Below are 24,226 nucleotides of genomic sequence, written 5' to 3' on the forward strand. Positions count from 1 at the left end.
CTCCCCTTTCTACTTTATCTGAACAACCTTGAGAGCTGGGTTAAGCTAAGAGTGACCAACCCAAGGTAATCCAGCTCACTGCATATTGTGTGAGACCAGAACCCAGGTCAACACTAAGCACTATTCCATCCTGTTTCAACTACCACTGTTGGAAGCAACTGCTGGACTAGATGGACCTTTGGTCTTAATAGAGATGCAAAGTTTCCAGAAATGTTCAAGTTCCTGGGCAAGGGAGGGGGGATTCCCAATTGTTTTTCTAGGGGGTGGGGAACTGTGTCCTGGAAAAAAATGGAAAGGTATGCAATAGTTAGTTCCTATCAAGCCTAAACTTTTGTTGATCACAGATGCTTCAGAAATGGATAAACTATCAGAAGCAGAAAAAAGAAAAGAAAAAGTGATTTAACATAAAATGCATAATTTATAATACAGAAAATTGCACCATTATTTGGCATATCAATGGTACTGACAAGCATAAATATCTTTCTTAAGGGTGTTGTGGATTTTCCGGGTTGTATGGCCGTGTTCCAGTAGCATTTTCTCCTGTAGTTTTGTCTGCATCTGTGGCTGGCATCTTTAAAGGATCCTCTGAAGATGCCATCCACAGATGCAGGTGAAACGTCATAAGAAAATACTACTGGAACATGGCCATACAACCCAGAAAACCCCCAACATCCTAGTGATTCTGGTCGTGAAAGCCTTCGACAATACGTCGAAAGAAAGCATTGTTTGGACAGACTTAGAAGCATGCTTCAATATTAATTAGACTTTGTAACAGTGAAGACACTGTTCTTTATCAGTTATTAAACATGACTGCCAATATTGGTTAAATTTAAACAAAATAAATCTTGAAAAAATTGTCTCTGTCTACAACGCAAGTGTTCTTCCTTGAGCTGTCCCAAATTTCCCAATGTTATACTGGAAAAACTGAAGAAGTCCTTAACTGTTTTTTCACACTATACTTTTTGAGTGTGAAAATCATTCTAAGAGAGAAAATGTTTCATAGGAATTTTTTCCCCAGTACTCCCCCAATTCTTTCAACAAAACAAAAAAGCTCTCCCCCGCCCTTCACTGTGTTTCTTTTTGGGCTCCACTTCAAAGTCCAAACTATTAGGGCTCTTCTGTGCATTGTCAGTGATGCAAACAGCAGTTGCCAGTGCAAACTGTGTGATATTTTTAACAGCGACTAACCTTTTCTCCACTTTAGCAGCATAGAGTTTGTTCTTTTCCACAACAATACGTTTCTCCTCTGCTTTGCTATAGTACAGCAGCATCTCCTCCATCAGCGTTTCCAAATTGTGCATTTCCTGCCAAGGCTGGAGGACAAAGTAGCCTGGGTGGCAGGCCAGCGAGACAAAGACGTCCATTTGCTCCCGCGGTTTGGGCAATGGCAAAGGTGGCGGCATAACTGACGCCATTTTCTCACCACTGGGCTCCGCAGGGTGTGGAAATGGACCAGAAGGACCTTTCTCGCTATGTACCCTTGTCCACTGTGGAGAGTCCATTTTCCCCTTTAGAAGGGGGAAGCTGCTAGAAGAGACGCTTAAGAAGACATCTTTCTGGTGCTTCCACAAATCCGCATTAGTAATCTGCCTATTTATGCTGCGGTCTGGGTCTGGGAAGTTCTTTGGTGTGAATAAATAGACCTGTGCAATTCTATGGGACTCATCCAGTTTAACAACCTTGAGCAAAAAGAGAGGAGGAAAAAGAAAGAACACCCGTCACAATGCTACCATGAATTCTGCATTTCCTGTCCACAATAATGGAAGTGACTTAACATACTGCTATACTCAACAAAGTGTTAACTGAACAGCAAATCAAGTATAGAGAAAGACAAACGTCTACTTATGCCAGCATAAAATATCTCCCAACTCCTCCTGGCCACTCCCTTTCTGGCGTTTTGGTAAGACTGGCACAGTGTACAACATACAGTGACCAACCGATGTTAGGTAAAGATTTGCTGCCGACTCCAACAGGATCTAAAATCTGTTTTAACATCACTTTTGTGTACTGACTTACTTCTAAAAAGGCATGGACTGAATGGGAGAGAAGAAAAATCATGAAACTACCGCCTCTTAACCTATATGCCAAGAGATAAGGAGAGAAAAACTTGTTTCTTATAGTTCCCCAAAAGTCAGAATCTGCACCCAGCTGGGATGATATTGGAATTAAATATAGACTTCCTTCTCCTTAAGAAAGTGGTCCTCTGTGACCAGAAGGACTACCTCTTCCCACGTTTGCAGTCGTGGGCCACTTGTGCCTTCTTACCAGGCAACACACATCCATAAAGCTCACTCACTGACTCTGCCCACAGTTGCCTTCCTCTTGTGGGGCAAACTGCTGGTAAAGGTGCCAGGGCACCTTTGCTGCCAGTCTTCAAGGTTTGTACGGCAGTGCTTTTTCACAGGGCCTTTGTTTTTTTCCTGAATTGGGTCTACAGCTGCTGACAACTGATTTGGCTCTCTCTGTAAGATGTTGCTGGTTTGCTGCCATATGCAGTATTTTATTTGCATCTGGACATACTGGTATACTCTGCTGTGATATGTGCATAATTTTATTGCCAGTTGGACAAGCCTCTTTGAAACAAGTACCTGAAACCACTTTCAGCTTTACAGAAAATGGGGTACATAGTAAGTGTAAACATGAATAAAATTAAGCAGAAGTCCGGAAGCACTTTAAAGACTAACAAAATGTATTGTGGTGTATCTTTTTCCCCAGTAAAAGAACACAGATGGGAGAGAGAATGCAGATAAAAACACTGCAATGCTAAATTTACAGGTGGTATTCAAGAATACCCAGCACTTTGGAATGATGCCTTTTGGGGTTACCTTAATACTGCAGTCAGGACAGTTCAAGACTGTATCTCTCAGCCAAAGCACGGCATCTGGAGTCCACATCCCAATATGACGAGGGAGGTCAGCTAAGCAGCATTTTGTCACCTAAAAATAATCCAGCGGTTACATATCTGCACAGTGTATTTCAAAAACCAAATAGTAAAAGCAGTCCAGAAATACTTGCAACCATTACACCTGGGGTGGTATCGCAATGATTTCTCGCAGAAATGTTGGGGGAACCTCTCTTAGCTCTGCCACTTTTACAGATGCTACTGTTCCAGTATCCATAAACTGCACATCAAGAGCCCGACTGCTATGAACACTGGTTATCTGCCCAGACAAAGTGAGATAATAGAGAAATATCAGAATAGTACAATATTAGAATAACCAGGTTTATACAATTATTTACGTAGTTCAGTTATATACTCCCCCCCCTTTCCCCCACTGGAGACCAAAGGAAGAAGAAGGTTATTTATATTCCCCCTTTCTCTCCTGTAAGAAGACTCAAAGGGGCTTACAAACTCCTTTGCCTTCCCCCCTCACAACTAACACCCTGTGAAATGGGTGGGGCTGAGAGAGCTCCAAAGAACTGTGACTAGCTCAAGGTCACCCAGCTGGCATGTGTTGGAGTGCACAAGCTAATCGAGTTCACCAGATAAGCCTCCACAGCTCAAATGGCAGAGTGGGGAATCAAACCCAGTTCTCCAGATTAGAGTGCACCTGCTCTTAACCATTATGCCACGCTGGCTCCCAAAGCACCTTATATTGTTCCCTTCTCTATTTCAGCCGTGTAAAAACTATTTTGTGGGGTAGAGTAGGCACAGCAAGTGTGGTTGGCTCAAGGTCGCACAACAAGCTTCCCTGTTGGAGTAGCAATTCAAATTTGGGTCCAACTCCCAAACCACTACATTATGGCAACTAACTGCGAACTATTACTGCAGATGTTTAGAGATCACCAGTGCAAAAACATTTAGAATGAGAATCCATTGTTAAGGGGGATATTAGACTTCAAAAATGTAAAAATTTTAGCATCTCACGAATGTGGCATCAGGTAGGAATCACCTTGCCCATGGACAAAGCAGAAGCAGCTTGGCAAACTATTTTGTGGTCAATATGGAAGCCTCTCTGGAATTCGGGAGCTAAAAATCAATTGCTGAATTTAAGGACTGATGAAGGAACTGTACCAGGAATCACTGAAACAGCAGCAGTTGTCAGATTCGATTTTTGTTTCTACTTTTGTTTAATACCTTTTAACATATTTAACAAGTTTTGGTTCAGTGACAATTCGTTCCTATACTAAGAGGCATGTTCCATCTTATAGTCATATCCAGGTTCTAGTGAATCAGAAACAGGTATAGAAAACCCTCTGGGGACATGGGTGTTTCATGCCTAATTGGTAGCAGGGGATTAGACAGGCCTCTGAAAGGCAGAAGTCAGATGCTATTGTATGACTAGAGGAGGAGGAGGAGGAGGAGGAGAAGAGTAGTAGTTTGGATTTATACCCCCCCTTTCTCTCCTGTAAGGAGACTCAAAGGGGCTTACAATCTTCTCCCCCCCCCCCCAAACACCCTAGGTGGGGCTGAAAGAGCTCTGAAGAACTATGACTAGTCCAAGGTCACCCAGCTAGCGTGTGTTGGAGTGAACAGCCTAATCCAGTGCACCAGGTAAGCCTCCACAGCTCAAGTGGCAGACAGGGAATCAACCTTGGTTCTCCAGATCAGAGTGCACATGCTCTTAACCACTACACCATGATGGCTGGTTCTAGAACCAGACAAGCAGACCACCTTTAATATACACTCCCAAGTTTAATCAAGAATTTAGAAACCTTCTGAAACTCGTTCTTAACCACAGCCAATAATATTTCCTACCTCAACACGTGCCCATTTTCCTTTACAGTTAAACAAGCAGATCTTGCCGCAGTAAGGTAATGACACCGAGCCTTCTGCCACCTGCTGGAATGAAGAGTTATAACCAGACTGAATACACACAATCCCAACAGCCAAACCAGAGGTGCATGGTGACTGGGCAGGGTGTTAGTTTTAGTTGCAACCATCTCTCTTTGTAGTAAACAGGGTTGGGAGGTGCATCCTATCAGATAAGGACAATGGTGATTTACTGTTGTATTTTCACTGTGAAGAGGGAAAAGACTTTTAAAATATGCTGTGTAATACAGGAACACCCCTCCTTCCCCGCAGCTAAGGACAGTTCACTTAATGTACAAGGATTGAAAGAAAAATAGATCCAGCATTTTAGCTGATAATTGTAGGTGAAAGTGTATGTCATTTCTCCATGCCATGAAATACACACAGAAATTACCCCATCTAGAAGATACGGTATATTTAACTTTGATACTTGCTACAAAGTTTCCCAAGTGCTCTCCTTCGTTACACTCAACCAGTGATGTAGGTATAGATTTTTTATAGGGTGGGTTCGGGGGCAGGGCCACGCCTCCTCAAGCCCTGCCCCCGGCCTCAGTGCTTATAAAAGCAGCTTTCCGAGGCCAGGGACAGCAGACTCCTCTGCCCTGCCCCGCCCACCAGCAGCCGGCAGTCCCTTCTGCCGTCCCCTCCAGGTAGAGGCGCAGCTAGGAAAATGGAGCCTGGTGCAAAATCTGAGTTTTTGCAAAATCTGAGCCAATGGGCGGCCGCTGTGATACTGGAATCCACCCCCAAACAGTATCGCTTTCAATGGTGTTTAAACTAGGGAGCCCAGATTATCCTTTTAAATCCACCTTAAAGGGAGAATTTGGGGTCCCCAGTTAAAACAACATAGAAAGTGATGCTGTGTTGGGGCTGATTATCCCCCACCCTGAAACAGCATCATTTTCAATGTTTAAACTGGGGACCTCAGATTCTCTCCTTGCCGAAGGAGGTGGATTTAAAAGGAGAATCTGGGGAAATTTGGAGGGTGCCTGCTGTCAGGGGTGCAGTTGTTAAGTTAGCAACACCAAAATTTCAGGGTATCTTTAGGAGACTCTCCTGATGATACCACCCAGGTTTGGTGAAGTTTGGTTCAGGGGGGCCAAAGTTATGGACCCTCAAAGGTGTAGCCCCGTCTTCTATTAGCTTCCATTGGAAACAATGGGGGGACCCCATTTGGGAGTCCATAACTTTGGACCCCCTGAACCAAACCTCACAAACCTGGGTGGTATCATCAGGAGAGTCTCCCAAAAAACCCCTGAAATGTTGGTGCTGCTAGCCTAAAAGCTGTACCCCCTACAGGCCAGAAACTGAAAAAACACTAAAAATACCAAAAAAACCACAAACAGGGGCAGAGCTTTGGAAATGTAATGGGGGGGTTGAACCTGGGAAAAAAAAACCCTTTGCCTACGTCCTTGCATTCAACACAATGACAGGATGTTCAAATAATAAAACAGACCAACTGGCATGCGCCTGCTTCCCAACTTACATAGCTTAGCTACTTGGTAAATACTTCCCTTCTGAACTATACTACCTGAAGCATCAACATGCATTACATCAATCCAAAACTTGTCCAGCATCAAGGCACCTATGCCACAGGGATTTAAGCGCTACTTCAATAATCAATCCTAGACGGAAAGTCAAGAACTGCAGGGATAGGGCAGAATATAAATCAATCAAACAAACAAAGAAATAATTAAAATACTGCCAAAAAATCCAGGAACTAGCACTGTCTTTTCCCCCCCATCACAGCATGGATAGGGAACTTGCTAGAAAAATAGTGCTCCTTCAATGCCTCTTGGGGTCATCTGACAAAGAACTTCAGGCACATGAATGTAACTACCAATTTATAGAAAACCAGGAGGCCCACAGACTGGACTGAACAATCTATGGGTACAAGGACAGCAGATCTTTCCTTTGTTTCCTTGCCCTACAATGGTCCTTTCCCACATAAGGAAAGTTGCTTCATGAGGCTGCTGAACCGGTGTGACTGTATCCAAGCAGGTGGGTAAGGGATGCATTGAAGAAAAAGAAGAGTTGGTTTTTATATCCCACTTTTTGCTACTCAAAGGAGACTCAAAGCAACTTACAATCACAATCCCTTCTCCTTTTCACAATACACATCTTGGCAGCTAGGTGAGGCTGAGAGAGTTTTGAGAGAACTGTGTCTGGCCAAGATCCCTCAGCAGGGTTCTTCTGGAGGAGAAGGGAATCAATCCCAGTTCTTTAGATTAGAGTCTGCCGGTCTCAACCGCTACACCATGCTGGGGTTGATGTTACCCCCTCAGTGCACCACACAGCTGTTAGTCTGTGCAGATCCTGCAACTCCCAAGAAGTAGTTTTCCGAGGGACAGAGGGGGAGGTGAATAAGGGAAAAATCTGTGTCTGCCAGAAGAATGCACTAACAGGTTGCCGGATCCAATCCGAAGCATGTTACTTTATGCCACAGGTGTCAAACTCGCGGCCCTCCAGATGTTACGGACTACAGTTCCCGTCATCCCCTGCCACCATGATGCTGGCATGGGGATGATGGGAACTGTAGTTCATAACATCTGGAGGGCCGCGAGTTTGACACCTGTGCTTTATGCGATAATATGGGCCCACGAGGGACCTTGCAACACTTGATCTTGCATGATATGCAAGCAATATAGATTTGCTGATATGCCGACCATTAAGAGTCATGTGTTGCAAGTATATCAATTGGGCAGCTAAATTGAGAAGCAGCAGAAATGCATAAAATTCGCATGCTTTAATAAAGGCAATGGTCAGCAAGGAGAGGACAGACTAGAATTCCTTGCTAGCATTTCAGATTACAGTCCTAAGAGCTTCTGCTTCTGAAGCATGTTAATCTATGAGCACCTCGTCTAACAGTTGAGCACAGGCACGAACAAGGGTTAAAAGCCAGCTTACCTTGTGCAGGAAATAGTTTTCCAGTTTCTGCAAACACTCCGAGAGCCTGGTCAGACCCTTTGATGGCACTTGACAGTATAAAGTCCCATCTGAACATACATTGGTTACTCTAACATTTGCATAAACCGCATTCACCTATTAAAAACATAGAACAGAGGTCCTGATGAACACCTCTACAGTTGAAGTACCTTCTGTTCCTCTTTACTGGAGGCCGACTGCGACCATACAAGCGGATGAGGACGTTACCTGGAGATGCAGCTCAAGAGATTTGTCGCAAAGTGCCTTCATGCAAATAGCGTTGATGTTGATATCATCCTCTCCTGAAGTGTCGTAAAGGACAACAAGAGGAATATCGCTTTTCTCCAGTATCTCAACGGCAAATATTTTGCCACAGGTTTGAGAATCCACCATTTTCACCAAAACAGGGTCATCATAAAAGGGCTCCAACCCTAAAAAGCAGAACAGGCAAGAAAATGAGGGCAGATGTATGGACATGGGGACAAGTGTGTGTGTGTGAGAGGTTTGTATAGAAATACCTGTGTGGGTTGCTGTGATTTTGAAGTCAGGATCAAAATGACAACACTCACAGCCCACAGCCTAACCTACTTCACCCCTGTGTTGTGAGGATAAAATGAGAGGGAAATCATGGAAACAGCTTTGGGTTCCCACTGGGGAGAAAGGCAAGGTATAAATAAAGTAAGTTAACCATGTATGTAATTTAAAACAGCTTTTTCCTGCCTTTCCACCCATGACACATCTGTTTTTTCCTACCGAGAGAACACACACTGCCTCCTAAGATTTTGGGGATCTAGGTTCACTTTGAGCTATCAACCTTCCATCCTCTCCTTTTCCAGGTGGTCCATAGGGAGCAAGCTGCATGCACAGGCTTTGGGTTTGTTGATGTGAGGTACGTTTTGATGTGCACAAAGAGATTATTGAAATCTCTGAGGCTGGATTAATATATGAACAAGTAAGAAGATTTATTTCTTCACAGGTTAGTTTTAAAGGAACAAACCAGCAGCACAGGTCTCCAGGTAGACAAAGTGGACCCCCCCGGCTGAGGCACAAACATTTAAACTGGTTATGACATCAGAGAGTTGTTAAGATTTTTCTACAGTGCTTTCGGGCACAACCAGACTTTTATGGACTAGCCGTTAGGTTGGATCCTCTCTCGCACAGAAGATTCCACCCACACCAGCCTGTCCTTTCCCCAGAGTCAGATTAAATTGTATAAGATCTGCTTATCCCCAGATACACTTTGACCTCCTCAACTTTCTGAGATAGGCTAAACACACTGACTGAACTGGTCAGATTTCTCGCTTTTTCTTAGTGACTGAGCTGCTCAGTCACTACTGCTCAGCCCTATATCTCCCCAAAGGGTGAAAGAAGCCTGTTTTTTTAACTTATGGCAAAATCCCCTTATCAAGGCACCAAAGAATACTGAGGCAGGTTTCACAAACAGAAGTAAAATTTATTAAACAGATGAGATAGTATATGGGAAAACTTAAATGAATGGAACGTTCCCAGAAATCGCGAAGCCATGGGAAAAAATCATTTCCAGAAAAACCAAACAGAAACTTAAGGGAAAACTGAAATATACACAACATAACACTGTTTTTTTACAGAACTATTTTGCTGCTTTAACACGAAATGCAGTTTTTAACTTAACTGACATTTAAAAATTGTATTGATTTGCATATTTATAAAGGTATAAACGCTTCAATTTTCTATAAGCAAAGCTACAAATACATCTCATATTAAAGTGAGTGAGAGCTACAAATGGCTATATGCCAGTGGTGGCGAACCTATGGCACGGGTGCCAGAGGTGGCACTCAGAGCCCTCTCTGTGGGCATGCGTAAACATGTGGGGGAAATCATGTGGGGGAAATCCCCCCCACACATCCGGGCTGGCCTAGGGTAGTGATTCACCTGTTCAAAGAGTTGTACAGTTGCTTCAAAGCAAAGCCACCAACTACTACCAAACTTACTCCTGAGTAACGCACGTCTTGGAGCCAACCGTTTTTTCTAAACTAAAACCTCAGCATTCAGGTTAAATTGCCGTGTTGGCACTTTGCGATAAATAAGTGGGTTTTGGATTGCAATTTGGGCACTCGGTCTCGAAAAGGTTCACCATCACTGCTATATGCCATGCTATCTTAGCACAATCTATTTATTCCATATTGTAGGTGTGTATGTGTTTCAGCGCTTTCCCAAGTTCCTCAATTATTCCATTGCAAAAATCCAAAGTCCTTATGGGAAAACACTGGATCCCAGCCCCCAAGTTTTTATTTCCAGACCTTCCCTTCTCTACCACCACCCCCGATGTCGAGTCATTAGCACTTTTAAAATCTTACCTGCCAGTCTACATTTTGAAGCTTGGAACGGCAGCGAATAGAACTGCTTGGCTAGTTTGTACACTTTGGAATTTTCAATGCTTTCATTGAAACCATAGTCAACATAGTACACCTAGTAATACAAGAGAAACAATGTCAGAGAAACACGAGAGTGATCACACTAAGGTTGGATCCAGAAACAATTTTCCACCAGTGGAACAGTACTTTCCTTTCTCCCCCAGTCCCACTTCTAGCCCACTTATCTCCATGAACTGCTGCTCCTGGTAACATGGAATCCTTAGCAACTGGGGCGGGGGCACACTGCAGCAGCAGGAGAGGGAACAAAAGGATCCAACCCTTGGCTTTAACCATATCGACAGGCAGATACAATTTTTCACTTTGCAACCATCAGCTGAAATAACTTTTAAAACAGAAGGTTGCATTTTTACAACTTTTCTTAAGTTTTTTCTTTAACCAGCTTCTCAGAGCAACAAAGCAGAATTGAAGTGGCCTTCATTTCCATATATAAGGCTTCAGTGCATACTTCATGTATACGAGTCATCTACTGTCATATATCTCTGGTTTAACCCATCCATGTCTGCTTCTGGGCAATGACTTGGAATGTCTATATTCTCCCTGTCGGAGACTCTGACAACTGTGAAGGAAGAATGGAACACACACACACACCCCAGTTGTGTACAAGGCCAAATGTCCATTTCATTTCTGCATTCTGATCATTCTCAATCAAGATTCCCAAAACAAGGGAGGAACTGTGTGTGGAGGAAAATACAGAATTCATAATTAAGAAGACATGCCAATCATAGAGAGCAATCCTAATAAGGTCTATCAAGAACTGTGCCATGTTATTCAATGGGGCTTTGTCCCAGGAAAGGGCACGTAGGAGTGCAACCTGTCTCCTCCTCTCTTCTCATGCATTTTATGGATAGGTCAGATCCATGATGGATGGTACATTCTGCTTACTACTCTACACTGTTTCCACACAAGTTCCCTTCTCTACAATCAGTCTTAATGATTTCAGAGACAGCTATTCCAATACCTATCAAAAACTTTTAACACAAGGTAAGCAAATACAATCACAATTAACAATGGTAATAAATGGCAAAATACAAATGCAGCAGGTAGCTAAAGTATACCCGGACAAAAACCCAAGGATGTAACCCTAAAACACACAACTAGCACCAAATGATATCATGCGGACTTGAAGAGTTTCAGAGCTATGGAGCAATTACAAAGGAGACCTTGTCTCTAGTTATTACCTGCCTCACCTTTGAAGCTAGAGAGACCCCAAGAAGGACCTCTAAAAATGGGTCAGGTCAACAGGTTCTTCACAGAGGAAGTCCTACAGTTTGCCTGGACCAAAACCATTATGGCTGTAGCAGGAAGCATGAGAAGAAGAAGAAGAAGAAGAAGAAGAAGAAGAAGAAGAAGAAGAAGGAGGAGGAGGAGGAGGAGGAGGAGGAGGAGGAGGAGGAGGAGGAGGAGCAGGAGGAGCAGGAGGAGCAGGAGGAGCAGGAGGAGTTTGGATTTATATCCCCCCTTTCTCTCCTGCAGGAGACTCAAAGGGGCTTACAATCTCCTTGTCCTTCCCCCCTCACAACAAACACCCTGTGAGGTGGGTGGGGCTGAGAGAGCTCTGAAAAGCTGTGACTAGCCCAAGGTAACCCAGCTGGCATGTGTGGGAGTGTACAGGCTAATCTGAATTCCTCAGATAAGCCTCCACAACTCAAGAGGCAGAGCTGGGAATCAAACCCGGTTCCTCCAGATCAGAGTGCACCTGCTCTTAGCCACTGCTCTTAGCCACTAAGCCACTGCTGCTCCCTGAGAGAAACACACAGACACAAAGCTGGATATGAAAGCTCTGTGTATACTGCTCTCCTACCAATCCCTGATCTGGAACCACCAAAAGACCATTGCATCAGGCTACAGTTATAAAAATCCTAAAGGAGGTTAGATCTATGAAGTGTCAACAGAGTATCTGATAGGGATCAAGTGTTGTAGTTCTCAGTTTGTCATTACCACTGCAAATATTTATGCAGGTATGCCCAGTGGTCTGACATTTGATTTTTACAGCACTGTCTTTCCTACAGAAATAGGTGACACTTGCCTTTATTCTGTTGCTTTCCACTGTGACAACCTTTGCCCGTAGCCAAGCATTCTCCTCTGCAGGCACAGCAACAAGCTGTCCAACTTTAACTGACCGTACATGAAAATCCGAGGGGTTCTGGTGGTGGTAGTAATCCTTCATCTCGTCTTCCATTAATTCCTGGGCCACAGAATACTCTTTGCCTATGTACCTACGGAATTCCAGGTTGAAATAAAAACCAGTGAAATTCAAGATGAGAACAAAGGAGAAAACTAAGCTAACAAACCAGTGAGAAAACTATCTGTTCTGGCAACAGAGATGGATTAGCAAAGCTGAAGAATTATTCCCTTTACTGTCTGAAAACCAAACAGGCCACGGGTTGGGTCCAGCAAAAGATTGTTGCATGTGTTAGGGTCCTTATATCTATCCAAGAGCAAACAAACAATCGTGAACAACATTAAACGTATTTACCCCACAGCATTTCCACTTGCACAGAATACTGAGCAAGTGATTATTGAGACTGACAGTCACTGCAGTGTATCTAGCACTGCTACTTGTGCAGGGGAACTGTGCCATACTGCTTACACATTTCTGTTCCCACACTCCTGGATCCAATCTGAAGCTAATTAATTTGGGCTGTATTTCATGCAAACTTTCAACACAGTTACTAGCTGGCTGTTCTTTTTGCATGTATTCAGAGAAACACTGCACTTTTGTGTATGGTATACGTATATAAAGAACTACACACACACATATAAAGAACTCTGTACTGGAGTGCAAAAGAGCCCCTTTTATATAGACATTCACAAAACAGGGTTAATTCAAGTCCACTGATCTAATGGGAAGAGCTAGCATAGTTGGGCATAAGCCTGGTCTCCCTGCAGTCGTGGGCTGATAGCATGGTCCTAAGCCAGTGGTGGTGAACCCATGTCACTCCAGATGTTCATGGACTATAATTCCCATCAGCCTGGGATGATGGGAATGCTAGCAGGGGATGATGGGAATTATAGTCAATGAACATCTGGAGTGACATGGGTTCGCCACCACTGTCCTAAGCCAATCACTCTGCTTTCCAACTCTATCAACTGCCGTAGTCTGTAACATCTGGACAAACCCCTGCTCCGCTTTATAAGCCTGTCACAAGGACTGACAATATTGTGAAACATTTTCCTGCAGCATCCATAGAGCTAAGTAAGCACTAATTATTGTACCTGAACACACTAGAAATCTCTCAACTGACTTCGCTCTCTAAAGAAAGCAATTCAAATGCATTTAACTCAAGTTTAAATTCACCTCTTCCTCCATAGCTGAACTAGATAATAAAATACAGCAGTACACAGAGCTTCGGATGGGGATCTCTCTACTGTTCTACCCAAGTGGACTGCCAGAATGTACTGCAGGTTGTGATGATTCTGATGAAATAAAAATACAATTAAGTTGCAGGAGACTGCCAAATAAGTCTCAGCTGAATTGTGGACTTGGGCACTATTGAAAAAAAAATCTTGATGCTTGTTTGTATAGGTCAGGCATGTTATTTATGTAGCTAGCTAGCCACACCCATTTTAAGGTAGCCCATGTTCTCTTGTAGGCAGGGATGTTCCCATAAATTCTGATACCATGAGAAAAAATATAATTCCATTTGGAGGGAACTGGAATAGATGCAATACTTACTTTACTATCAAACTTGAACTGACTTTATTGCATTAATATGAAACCAGTCATTTGTAACTTTGTTAGCTTATGCAACAATACTATTCAGCATACTGTGTGTGCACGTAAACCGCCATAAAGTCGCAGTCGACTTATAGCACCCCAGTAGGATTTTCAAGGCAAGAGACTAATGAAGATGGTTTGCCATTGCCTTCTTAAGCAACCCTGGAATTTTTAGTAGTCCAAATATTAATCAGGGTCGACCCTGCTTAGTTTCTGAGATCTGATGAGATCAGGTTAGCCAAGGCCAGGGCATTTGGCATATTTAAACTTCTTTAAAAGTGCCTTCGTTTTCATCAAACAAAATAGCAAATTATATAAATAATACTAGAAAGCGAGACAGAAGCTGCTACTTCTTATGCATCTCATGTAAGAGGTAGGAAGACTAACCACCAAAATTAAAAGACAATTTTTCTAGAAAACAAAAGGAAGTACACAATTTGGAAAACTGTCCTATACAGTCACAACAGGGCTACCTGCATATCTGGATATCAAATTAAACATTGAAACACTAAGTACACTGACCTGTGTAATAACTTATGTTCAAACACACATCACAAGCCAAACACTGTTGGCTTTATTACTGTTGCCAAAACTGTTCTCGCTGAAACACATCCTGGAAAATAGACTGTGCCTCCAGTATACACATAATTTGTTTATAATGCTGTAGATCGCGTACAAAATCAAAATTGTATAACACAGCATAAAATTGTATCTAAGGAAGCATTTTGCTCATTCCAACACAGAAAATACTGAATGTGATTTTTTTTCAGAGTTCCCCTGAAATTTACTTGTTTTTCCAAAAACTGAACGTCCTAAGAATTGTTTGTCTTTTTCCCTGGGCCTTCATATCTCTACTAATAGACCAAACACAGAGAGGTGTCAAATTCAGTGCCTATACTAAACCTAACTAGAAAAAAAGGAGTTAACTTATACAGAGGTGCAAGATGTTGCCTGAAATGTTGCACCTCAATTAAATGTAGTTGGATGAGGCGTGGGAAGCCCATCAACAGCACACGGCTAAGGAAGTAGAGAGTCAATTCAGTGTATTATTTTCAGCCACAAGATTCTGAATAATGGTGTCATGGAATGATGCTATCGCTAGAGCAAAGTAGCCCTCAACTGAATCAAATAAAAAGCAAGAGGGGGATACACAGCCCAGTGTTAAGTGAAAGTAGGATATCAGAAGTTTCAAAAGCAGCTGAAAATATGGTAATCTAAGTCTGCTGTGCAAACTCTAAAATCCTGCTGGGTTTATTAGAACTGGATCTTTGGATCCCAGCCACAGTGGAGGGGAGGGTGCATCTGGTCCAATGGAAAGAGTTTATGGAGGAACTTCTAACTCCTGAGACCAAGAAAAAGAGTTAGCTTTACTATAGTCTGTTTCACATGATAGTTCAATCAGTTGAGGTGCAACAGAAAGCTGTATGCTTCCGTATTAGAATATAGTCCTGAATGAATATAAGAATTATTATTCATTTAGATTGCTGCCTTTGTCAAAAACATTATTTTGTGCTTTACTGAACATGGTACTTTAATACAAGAACATTTATGCCAAAATGAATTTTAACTTTCAAAAGGTTGAGGGAACAGGGCTAGGTAGGGATTAGAACCCAGATGGAGCATTCTACAACAAAGAATGTCCAGCATACTTTGTTCTGTGGTGGAGGAATGGACAATCTATTATCATCTTTATGTGAAACAGAATATAGCAGTGTATGCAAAACTACAATTAAAGAGTTGGACCCACTACCGACTTCTTAAAATTTACAAGGTCACGGGCAGAATCAGCCCCTGAATTCTAAAGAATAACTCCAGATACTGAGGAAACATTAGAGGAAGCTGCAACTGTCAATTTACCTGATCACAACTTCATTTGTATTGTCCAGTTCCACAACCAAAACTGATGGCGATGTTTCTGCTGGAACAATTAATGGAGGCACGGTTATATTTTCTGAACTCTCCTCTTGGGCTTCCTGTATAACTGCAGAAGCCTCTTGCTCTGCCACTTTCTTCAGGTCTTCGTGGACCTGGAGTTTGCCAGTAGCATTCAGAGGCTCAGAATTCTTCTTTGATTTTGCATAGAGAATTGCCTTTTGGGGGTTGCCCGATACATAGTCCACAGTGCAAACATCTGAGAGTGAGCCAAGATGGTTCAGAACATCGTGTGGAAATGTTGCTTTGTAGGTGTCTTCATACACCTTTGGGAGTGCGTTCGCCCAAAGGCCACTAGAATAGTTTACCAGGAGGGCTGCAATTTTTTGCTTGAAGTCCCCATAGGATGCCGCAGCACATCTGTTCTGTGCAGGCTCTTCTGTTAATGCAGATTGAGGTTTTCCTTCCTGGCCTGAGATACTCTTTACTGCATGATGCGTTTTGGTCACAGGGAAGAGAAGGACATCCCTGTTGCTTGAAGAGCACACCTTCTGTGCCTTTGGGAGAAGAGGAGGGAGAATTACAGGTAGTCAGCTGAAGGAATTGTCCAAAGCTAGAATTTGCTTCAAAGCATCTAAAGCAGAATCTGCGATGGAGTCATTTTAATTCCTACCTCGGTTCTGCTTTCCTGAGACTTTCTTTAAAATACGCACACAACCACCGAGCTGCACAAACCAACTCCAAACTTTACAAAGTAAAACATACAGCTTCATGCAAGAAAGCCTAATTTGCACATTGTATTTTAGTAGCAGAATGAAGGCTTTCATGGAATGAACCCACTGGGTGCTGAGGGTTTTCCAGGCTGTGTGGTTGCAGTCTGGTAGTTTTTGCTCCTAATGTTTCAGCTGCATCTGTGGCTGCCATTTTCAGAGGTGTGTCACAGTAAGGTGCATTTCTCTGTGTCGTGGAGAGAAACTGATGTGCTTCTGAAGATGCCAGCCACAGATGCAACTGAAGCGTTAGGAGCAAAAACTATCAGACAGCAGCCACACAATCCGGAAAACCCACAACACCCATTTAGTAGCAGAACTTTGACTGTCTAGTTATAGATCTCTAGATTCAGTAGAGAATTATCAAACTCCTGGGAACTATTAAGAAAAGTCAGCAAGTCCACACTGATCTCAGACACCTGGGAGAAAATTCCCTGCTATGTTTTTTTGTTAAAATATTTACTTCCTTCAGGCAATATTTGCTCTTTTGTCACGTCACCATTATCAGCTTCGTATTGATGCTTGTCATGCCAATGCATTTCCAAGTATGGTGAACAGGCATGTTTGAAAATAACGACGGGACCAAGGCTACAAACTGAACCATAGAAGGGTATAAAGGATTGTGGCAAGTCACCCGTGGTTTTGTGATCTCCAACACAAGCAAGAACTATATCATGATTACAAAAGGTGCGTGCAATTGGATACAACTGACCTGATACAGTGTCTACATTGGACTGGAACAGCAAAATCCAATACTGTGAAAGCCGTTTCCATGGCTTTCCCAGTTCTAATATTTTTCTCTCAATATTGGAAATATCCAGAATTAGGTCAGGATGGTTTACATTCTTTTGAGGTTAAAGTTTAATCTTTAAAAATTGTTTTAAAAAGTCATTTAAACTTGCAATGGGAGGACCTGACTGCTGAACTGCAGAGACCAGGTCTACCCCCAATCATTCCATTACTTCTGCAACAATCACACCACTTCCACCCAAAGTTTAACAAAAATGCACTTTTCAACTTTCCAGTTAGGAATTAAAATGATAATTTTGCCAGTGTACACACCTGTAGGTTATGACCAAGGCAAATGAAAATTAGTTCATTATAGCCCACAAATGCTTCTTGCACCGTGAGGACATTGGCATTCGGCGCACATGGCAAATTTCCAACATCTGTCCAAAAACATCCCAACTTACTGACCCCACATTTGCTGTGCCAGCTGTGTGGGATGCATTTCTAGTCAGGAATGAGTAAACTGGAGACTCTCCACCCATTTTGACCACTTCTCTACCATTTCTTGACATAAAGAAGGAGAGTTTGGATTTATACCGTTTTTCTCAACTGTAAGGATTTCCAAGCAGCTTACAATCATCTTCCCTTTCCCTTCCAAAAGACACCTTGTGAGGTAGGTGGGGCTGAGAGAGTTCTCAAGAGAACTGTGACTAACCCAAGGTCACCCAGCAGGCTTCATGTGTAGGGGTGGCAGAGGTGGAGCTACCAGGGGAAAGGGGTGGACTGCACCAGGTACACGCCAGGGGGTGGAAAATCCCCCCACTACAGTGCCCACACCCCACACTTACCTTAGTTCAGCCTGAAAGTGGAGGCTGGAAAAGCAGCCAGATCACTTGAGGCTGCAAACAGCCTGGGGGGAACTAGGAGACCTTGTGAGCCCCAACAGGTCTCCTGGGAAGTGTAGTTCCCATCAGGCCATTTGCAGCCTCAAGTGAACAGGCTGCTTTTTCCAGCCTGCCCTTTCAGGCTGAACTAAGGTAAGTGTGTGTATGTGTTGGGGGCGGGGGGGGGGGGCGGAAAACACAGAGTGCGCACCTGGGGCAGTATGGCCCAGCTACGCCTCTGAGGGGTGGGGAAGCAAATCCAGTTCACCATATTACAATCTACCACTCATGTGGAGGTGAGGGGAATCAAACATGGTTCTCCAGATTAGAGTCCTTGGCTTTTTATCACACTGGAAATACCGGCAAGATGAAAAGTTTAGAAGTGCCTTACTTTAGATCAGGGGTAGGGAACCTGCAGCTCTCCAGATGTTCAGGAACTACAATTCCCATCAACCCCTACCAGCATGGCCAATTGGCCATGCTGGTAGGGGCTGATGGGAATTGTAGTTCCTGAACATCTGGAGAGCCGCAGGTTCCCTACCCCTGCTTTAGATTCTAATTCACTGCTACTTTGAATCCCTCAGCAGCATCTGCTATGCCAGTATCTGTAACTTTTAAAAGTTGACACCTACTATACAAATGTGAGGCCAGTATTCAAAGTATGGCAGCAAGGCTGGATTGAAGTCCTCTTTGTAGATCTCTTTGTACAGATGTGGCATCTTAGATAGCCATATTCCACTGCTGAATCTGTTCAGGATCTCTTGGGTTCTTCTCTGGATCTCAATGATGTTGATATTCGAAGGACAAGCAGGAAGAGCTTGCATTACTCGCCTTGTTTCATTTGCATTTGCTGCAAGGCAAACAAACTTTCTAAGGTTGTAGCCAGACCTTGCAGTGACCTAGAATTAAGTCACACTGTGTGTAAACTGGCCTAGCACAAGAGCCTCTCTCTCCTCTCTGGTGTGAAGAATCCCATTTCCATATGAATTCCAGGTACCCATCATGCACATGCACAGAGCTATCTTTCCCTTCACAAACTGGGTATTTAAACCAGAACTTAATGTAGACTTAGGGGGAGGGGGGCATTCATCAGCTTAGCAAGAAGCCAGGCATATGCACATCCCAGTTTATTATCAGAAGTGCATTCTGAATGCAGCCTATGACAATGTCACACCGCTGTTCTAGTACCGGCAGCCTGTCAACTTCCACCCTCTTCCATTTCCGACAACCTGCAGGTTCTTACCGGAATCTTCACACCCAGTAACCTTTTCTAAAAAGTAACTTATATTAACTGGGGTGCTGTGCGGTTTCTGGGCTGTATGGCCGTGTTCTGGCAGCATTCTCTCCTGACGTTTCACCTGCATCTGTGGCTGGCAATTTCAGAGGATCCTCCAAAGATGCCAGCCACAGATGCAGGCAAAATGTCAGGAGAGAATGCTGCTAGAACACGACCATACAGCCCGGAAACCACACAGCACCCCAGTGATTCTGGCCATGAAAGCCTTCGACAGTACACTTAACTTATATTAAAATTGCCAATTAAAATAAATAATTAAAGGATTACTTTTTATCCTATTCTGGTGTTAATACAAACCAGAGCACTGCTCTGCTGTTTAGACCTTAAGTGACTGTTTGCAGAGAACCGTGCATGGGAGATCTGCCAGCGCAACATACCATTCAAGTCAGAAGGAAGGTTTCTTGATAGATGCACTTGAAGATCTTGCTGAAACCGTGGAGGAAGGACTACCATTTTTTCAGGTCTTTACACAAAAGAAACAAAGAAAGAAAGAAGCAATGAACTTTTGTAGTCTGACTTTCACTCTGAGGTTCCAGCCAACCATGTTCAAGATGAAGCCAGTGGAGCAGGGATCCCCCATGTAACACCCACGGATGCCATGGCGCCTGTTGACATGTTTCCCGGTACCCACTTTTTAGTAAGTGGGCAGGAGTGGGTAGAGGTTTTGATGGGCCACTGGAGGTTTGATTGGCTTTTTAAAATTGTTTTGACAGCAGGTGTCATCACAGCACCAAGATCATGTATGCAAGGAACCGTTTTTAAACAGAATGTTAAGAGGCATTCTGTTAAATGGAACTTCTGCCTGAAATGCTGAAGAGTTACTATACTCTGATTCACATAAAAGATGTTAGATTCGGTCAGTTGAAGTACAGCGGTTGAGAAAATTGTATGCTTCCACGGTAGAATAGAGTCCGGAGTGAATGTGAGAAATATTATTCATTTTAATGCACTGCCTTTGTCAAAACCATTATTTTGTGAAATTATGAACATGGTACCTTGATTCAAGAGCTCTTATGCCAAAATGTATTTTTACTTTTAAAGAGATTGGGGGTGGGGAGACAAGGGCTAGGTAGGCAACAAGGCCCCAAGTGGAGCATTCTACAATAAAGAAGGTCTGGCATGATTTGTTCTGTAGTGGAGGAATATATAATTCCACTAACATCTTTATGTGAAACAAAATATGTCAGAGTTTTGCATATCACTCCCTGACATTTTATAGTTGGTTCCGCCTCCCGATGCAGCAGTGTTATGGTTGTGCCAAATTCCAGCAGTGGCTGCTGGCTCAAAGACCCCTGAAGTAGACTGTCTACACCGAAGCCACATTTCTTCATGTCAAGCTTATAGGCAATGAGCATATGATGCAAGGAGACTATTTGACTCCACATGACACTCTCCTGTGGGAGCGAGAAAAACTCTACAAGCCAGAATAGTGACTGTGCTGACTGCTGCAACTCCTTTCTCTTTCAAACCTTTTGAAGGTATAGTTTTATTGGATACAGAACAGTTATGGTGGTACTGATTTTCTACCCCAAAATCAGTCACATTAGCAGGAAAGATTATTTGAAAGAACTGTAGGCCTGTGTACCTGGCTTCTGTAATAGTTTTCCATTCTACACAAGTTCTTATTGCAGAAGCAATGAACAAGGGCAAACCAAGGCAAGCATAAATCCCACAAGCTCACTTCCACGGGAGATTTTAAAGCCCAAATGAAATGCTTGACTTTGACCAATATGTTCTGCCTTCTGGAGAAATAATTTCATTAGAGAATTTAACACAACATTTTACAATTTTTAAAGCCAACATAACCAACCAGTGCAGTGAAGGTGCTTGTGGAAGCCGATCTCTTTATTCAAGCTCACCACTAGATGGCTCTATTTTGCATCATATCATCAATTTACCAATCCAGCCACCCCAATTACCAGACAGGGCGTGGTATGTGTGTTAGTTGGACTGTTTCCTTTCTGTTATCCAAACTACCCTTATGCTACCCAAGGCTGACTCTATACATGTGGCAAAAGTACAGTGGACTTACCTGCTTCAGATTGCAGGTGGAGGAGTGGGGAATACCATTTTAAAATGTTCCCCTATGTAAAAGAATCCACAGAAGCAAGCAAGCCAATAATAATAATAATAATAATAATAATAATAATAATAATAATAATAACAATAACAACAACAATAATAATAATAATAATAATAGTGTATCTGGTGTGCTTATTTTTCAACGAGAAGGAATAATTTTGTGTGAGAACATTAGAAAGTAACTCCACCCACTCCATCTAAAATGGGGGAGTCTGCTGTAACAATTCATTCTGCTGGCCAAATAGATGGACTGACAACTAAGGTTGAACTGCAGAGAAAAAGGGGAAGGAGGCATCAGGGAACGCTGGCTGAGAAGAGATGGGCTGCCCTTCAGTGTTTCCAGTCATGACATCAGGTACCTTATTCAGTATCCCTACCCAATGCCATTATACCTGAACTTGTTCTCATGCAGAATCCAATCGCACGTCCTTTGCTAGGTTTAACGCATCTAACTATTCCACTCAGCACCATGCTATTTTCCCAAGCTGGCTTCTCTATTTTTTAAATCCCATTTCTCAGGAAAATGCTAACGTATTAGCCCACATGCTGTTTTTCCTGGTAGTATCCTCTGCTACTTCAAGTCACTGCTCAATTACAACAAGCCATAGTTGCACAACAGGGGGATTATCAAGGCAATTGGAGCTCTTCCAAGAGGCTTAGACTAACTACAGTAATGGGCCAGCTAGGCGATTATCTGAATCATGATTTGATGACCCAGTACGACGGCAAACAATACATGAAGGAAAGTGATGGTGCAGCATCTGAGCTTGCCAACTTGCACTTCAGTTCATGGGTGGCCGGGGGGCCTGCGGCTTAAAGAGACCTCTAACATCAAACTTCCATTTGCTTTCATTCTGACTGTGTCCAAGAAAATATTTTTTAAAAGGAAACTATTATTCCATTTTCAAAATGCCTTTATAAACTTCCTAAAAGCCTATCTAAGCTCAGCTTTGCAAGTACATTTGACTGGCTCCACTGACTGATGGGAACAGACCTGGCTGTGACATGGCTATTTACAAGTACCCCGACTAGCAGTTTCCTGAAGATATACTTTTAAAAAATTAAACCCACCCACCCCCCCCGAATACACTGTCGAGCATCTCATTCACCTGCTTTTCAAAAGAAGACTTCCGATATAAATGGCATGAAATATTTTTTAAAGGCTAGTCACAATAACATAACATGATGTGCAAGCTTTGGAATTCTGCAGAATTCTTAGTTGGGCAGGGTATTTAAAAATGCGTGTGTGTATGGCAGGGGAGATTTTTCAAGTCATAATTTTAAGAAGAAGAGTTTGGATTTATATTCCCCCTTTCTCTCCTGTAAGGAGTTTCAAAGGGGATTACAATATCCTTTCCCTTCTCCCCCCTCCCCACAACAAGCATCCTGTGAAGTGGGTGGGGCTGAGAGAGCACGGAAGAACTGTGTCTAGCCCAAGGTCACCCAGCTGGCATGTGCTGGATTGCACAAGCTAATCTGGTTCACCAGATAAACCTCCACAGCTCAAGTGGCAGAGTGGGGAATCAAACTTGGTTCTCCAGATTAGAGTGCACCTGCTCTGAACCACTGCACAACGCTGGCTCAACCCACATCCTGGAGAGAAAACTCTGCTAGTATCAGTTCTAAGGGTGCTCCTATTGCACCCCTGGACTTTTGGGTACAAAGGGAAAAACATGGACAACAATACAACTGTAAATACAATAATGAGTTGGGCTTTTTTTTCTGTGGGCCAGCATCCTATTTTTTGCTGTTTCTTCCCAGAATACCAGGCATACAACTTTATGCTAGCCACGTCCTGCAGCTAATGGAGTCATGCCTTAAGAACATAGCTTGAAAGCCACCCCTCTAAAGTAGTATGTAGCCTGACCTTAATGAAAGGCACTGAATAGGTTTTGGTTTCTGCTATGGACCAAAGTGGCTCTTTAGTACAATAACTTGATTTCATACAACATAAGAATGAGTTTAACTTCATGGAATAGAATTATTCCTTCATCTTCTAGGTACAGTTCCCCCCCTTTCCACCCCTTTAACAGAGCAGCACATCCATCCATCCATCCATCCATATCCATCCATATCCATCCATATCCATCCATCCATCCATCCATCCATCCATCCATCCATCCATCCATCCATCCATCCATCCATCCATCCATCCATCCATCCATCCATCCATCCATCCATCCATCCATCCATCCATCCATCCATCCATCCATCCATCCATCCATCCAACAGATACAGCAGTACAGAGAGCAGTGCACTAACACTGCAAAGCTCAGACATGGCTATCTTATTACCTTTAGGCATCAGCTTATGCAACAAAAGACAAAAAAATTATTTCTATGCCTCAACTATTAAAATGTGCCCTAAAAAAGAGAGCAAAGGCAAAAAAAAACCCCCTGCTCAAACAGTTCAAAAGTATCTTAGCTTTTCATTAAGGTTTGTTTTCTTTCTCCACACAATCAGAGAACAGCTCCCCACCCCCGGAGCGTGTAACAGTAGAGTGTAATATCAACCTCTTCATACTCAGCAAATTTCTTAACCAAACTCTAACCTGTTCATCACTGTCATGTGTCCCTGTATTAAGACTTCTCTTGGTTCAGCACTGCTGAAAGCTGGGGAAACAGGGAACAGTCCACTGCTCACACACGGTCCAATGATTGCATGGCTTCCCCTGCTCTGTAGCAGCGGAAGCATGGGCCTCTCACTGTTTTCGGATGGGTTCATGAATCCAGGTTTCCTCAGAGTGCACGTTGGCTTGCCTGCAACACAACAGAATGTGAGA

General features: G+C 43.0%; 1 protein-coding gene across 3 annotated transcripts in view; it reads right to left on the bottom strand.

Annotated features, from left to right (window-relative positions):
• The window catches only part of TDRD7 (tudor domain containing 7), a 39,348-nt gene that overhangs the window by 2,982 nt on the left and 12,140 nt on the right, over positions 1-24,226 (bottom strand). For 2 of the 3 annotated variants that reach the window (XM_048503958.1, XM_048503959.1), the window contains exons 4-15: positions 23,996-24,203; positions 19,740-19,825; positions 18,698-18,915; positions 15,668-16,239; positions 12,119-12,308; positions 10,015-10,126; positions 7,907-8,109; positions 7,661-7,795; positions 4,700-4,783; positions 3,027-3,161; positions 2,826-2,936; positions 1,189-1,679 (exon numbers count right to left, since the gene is read on the bottom strand). In XM_048503958.1, the coding sequence (XP_048359915.1) occupies positions 1,189-1,679; positions 2,826-2,936; positions 3,027-3,161; positions 4,700-4,783; positions 7,661-7,795; positions 7,907-8,109; positions 10,015-10,126; positions 12,119-12,308; positions 15,668-16,239; positions 18,698-18,915; positions 19,740-19,825; positions 23,996-24,203 (2,545 nt within the window). The remainder of the gene's footprint in view (positions 1-1,188; positions 1,680-2,825; positions 2,937-3,026; positions 3,162-4,699; positions 4,784-7,660; positions 7,796-7,906; positions 8,110-10,014; positions 10,127-12,118; positions 12,309-15,667; positions 16,240-18,697; positions 18,916-19,739; positions 19,826-23,995; positions 24,204-24,226) is intronic. The other variant, XM_048503960.1, reaches the window with a different exon arrangement.

Source organism: Sphaerodactylus townsendi, linkage group LG07, assembly GCF_021028975.2.
Source record: "Sphaerodactylus townsendi isolate TG3544 linkage group LG07, MPM_Stown_v2.3, whole genome shotgun sequence".
NCBI lineage: Eukaryota > Metazoa > Chordata > Lepidosauria > Squamata > Sphaerodactylidae > Sphaerodactylus > Sphaerodactylus townsendi.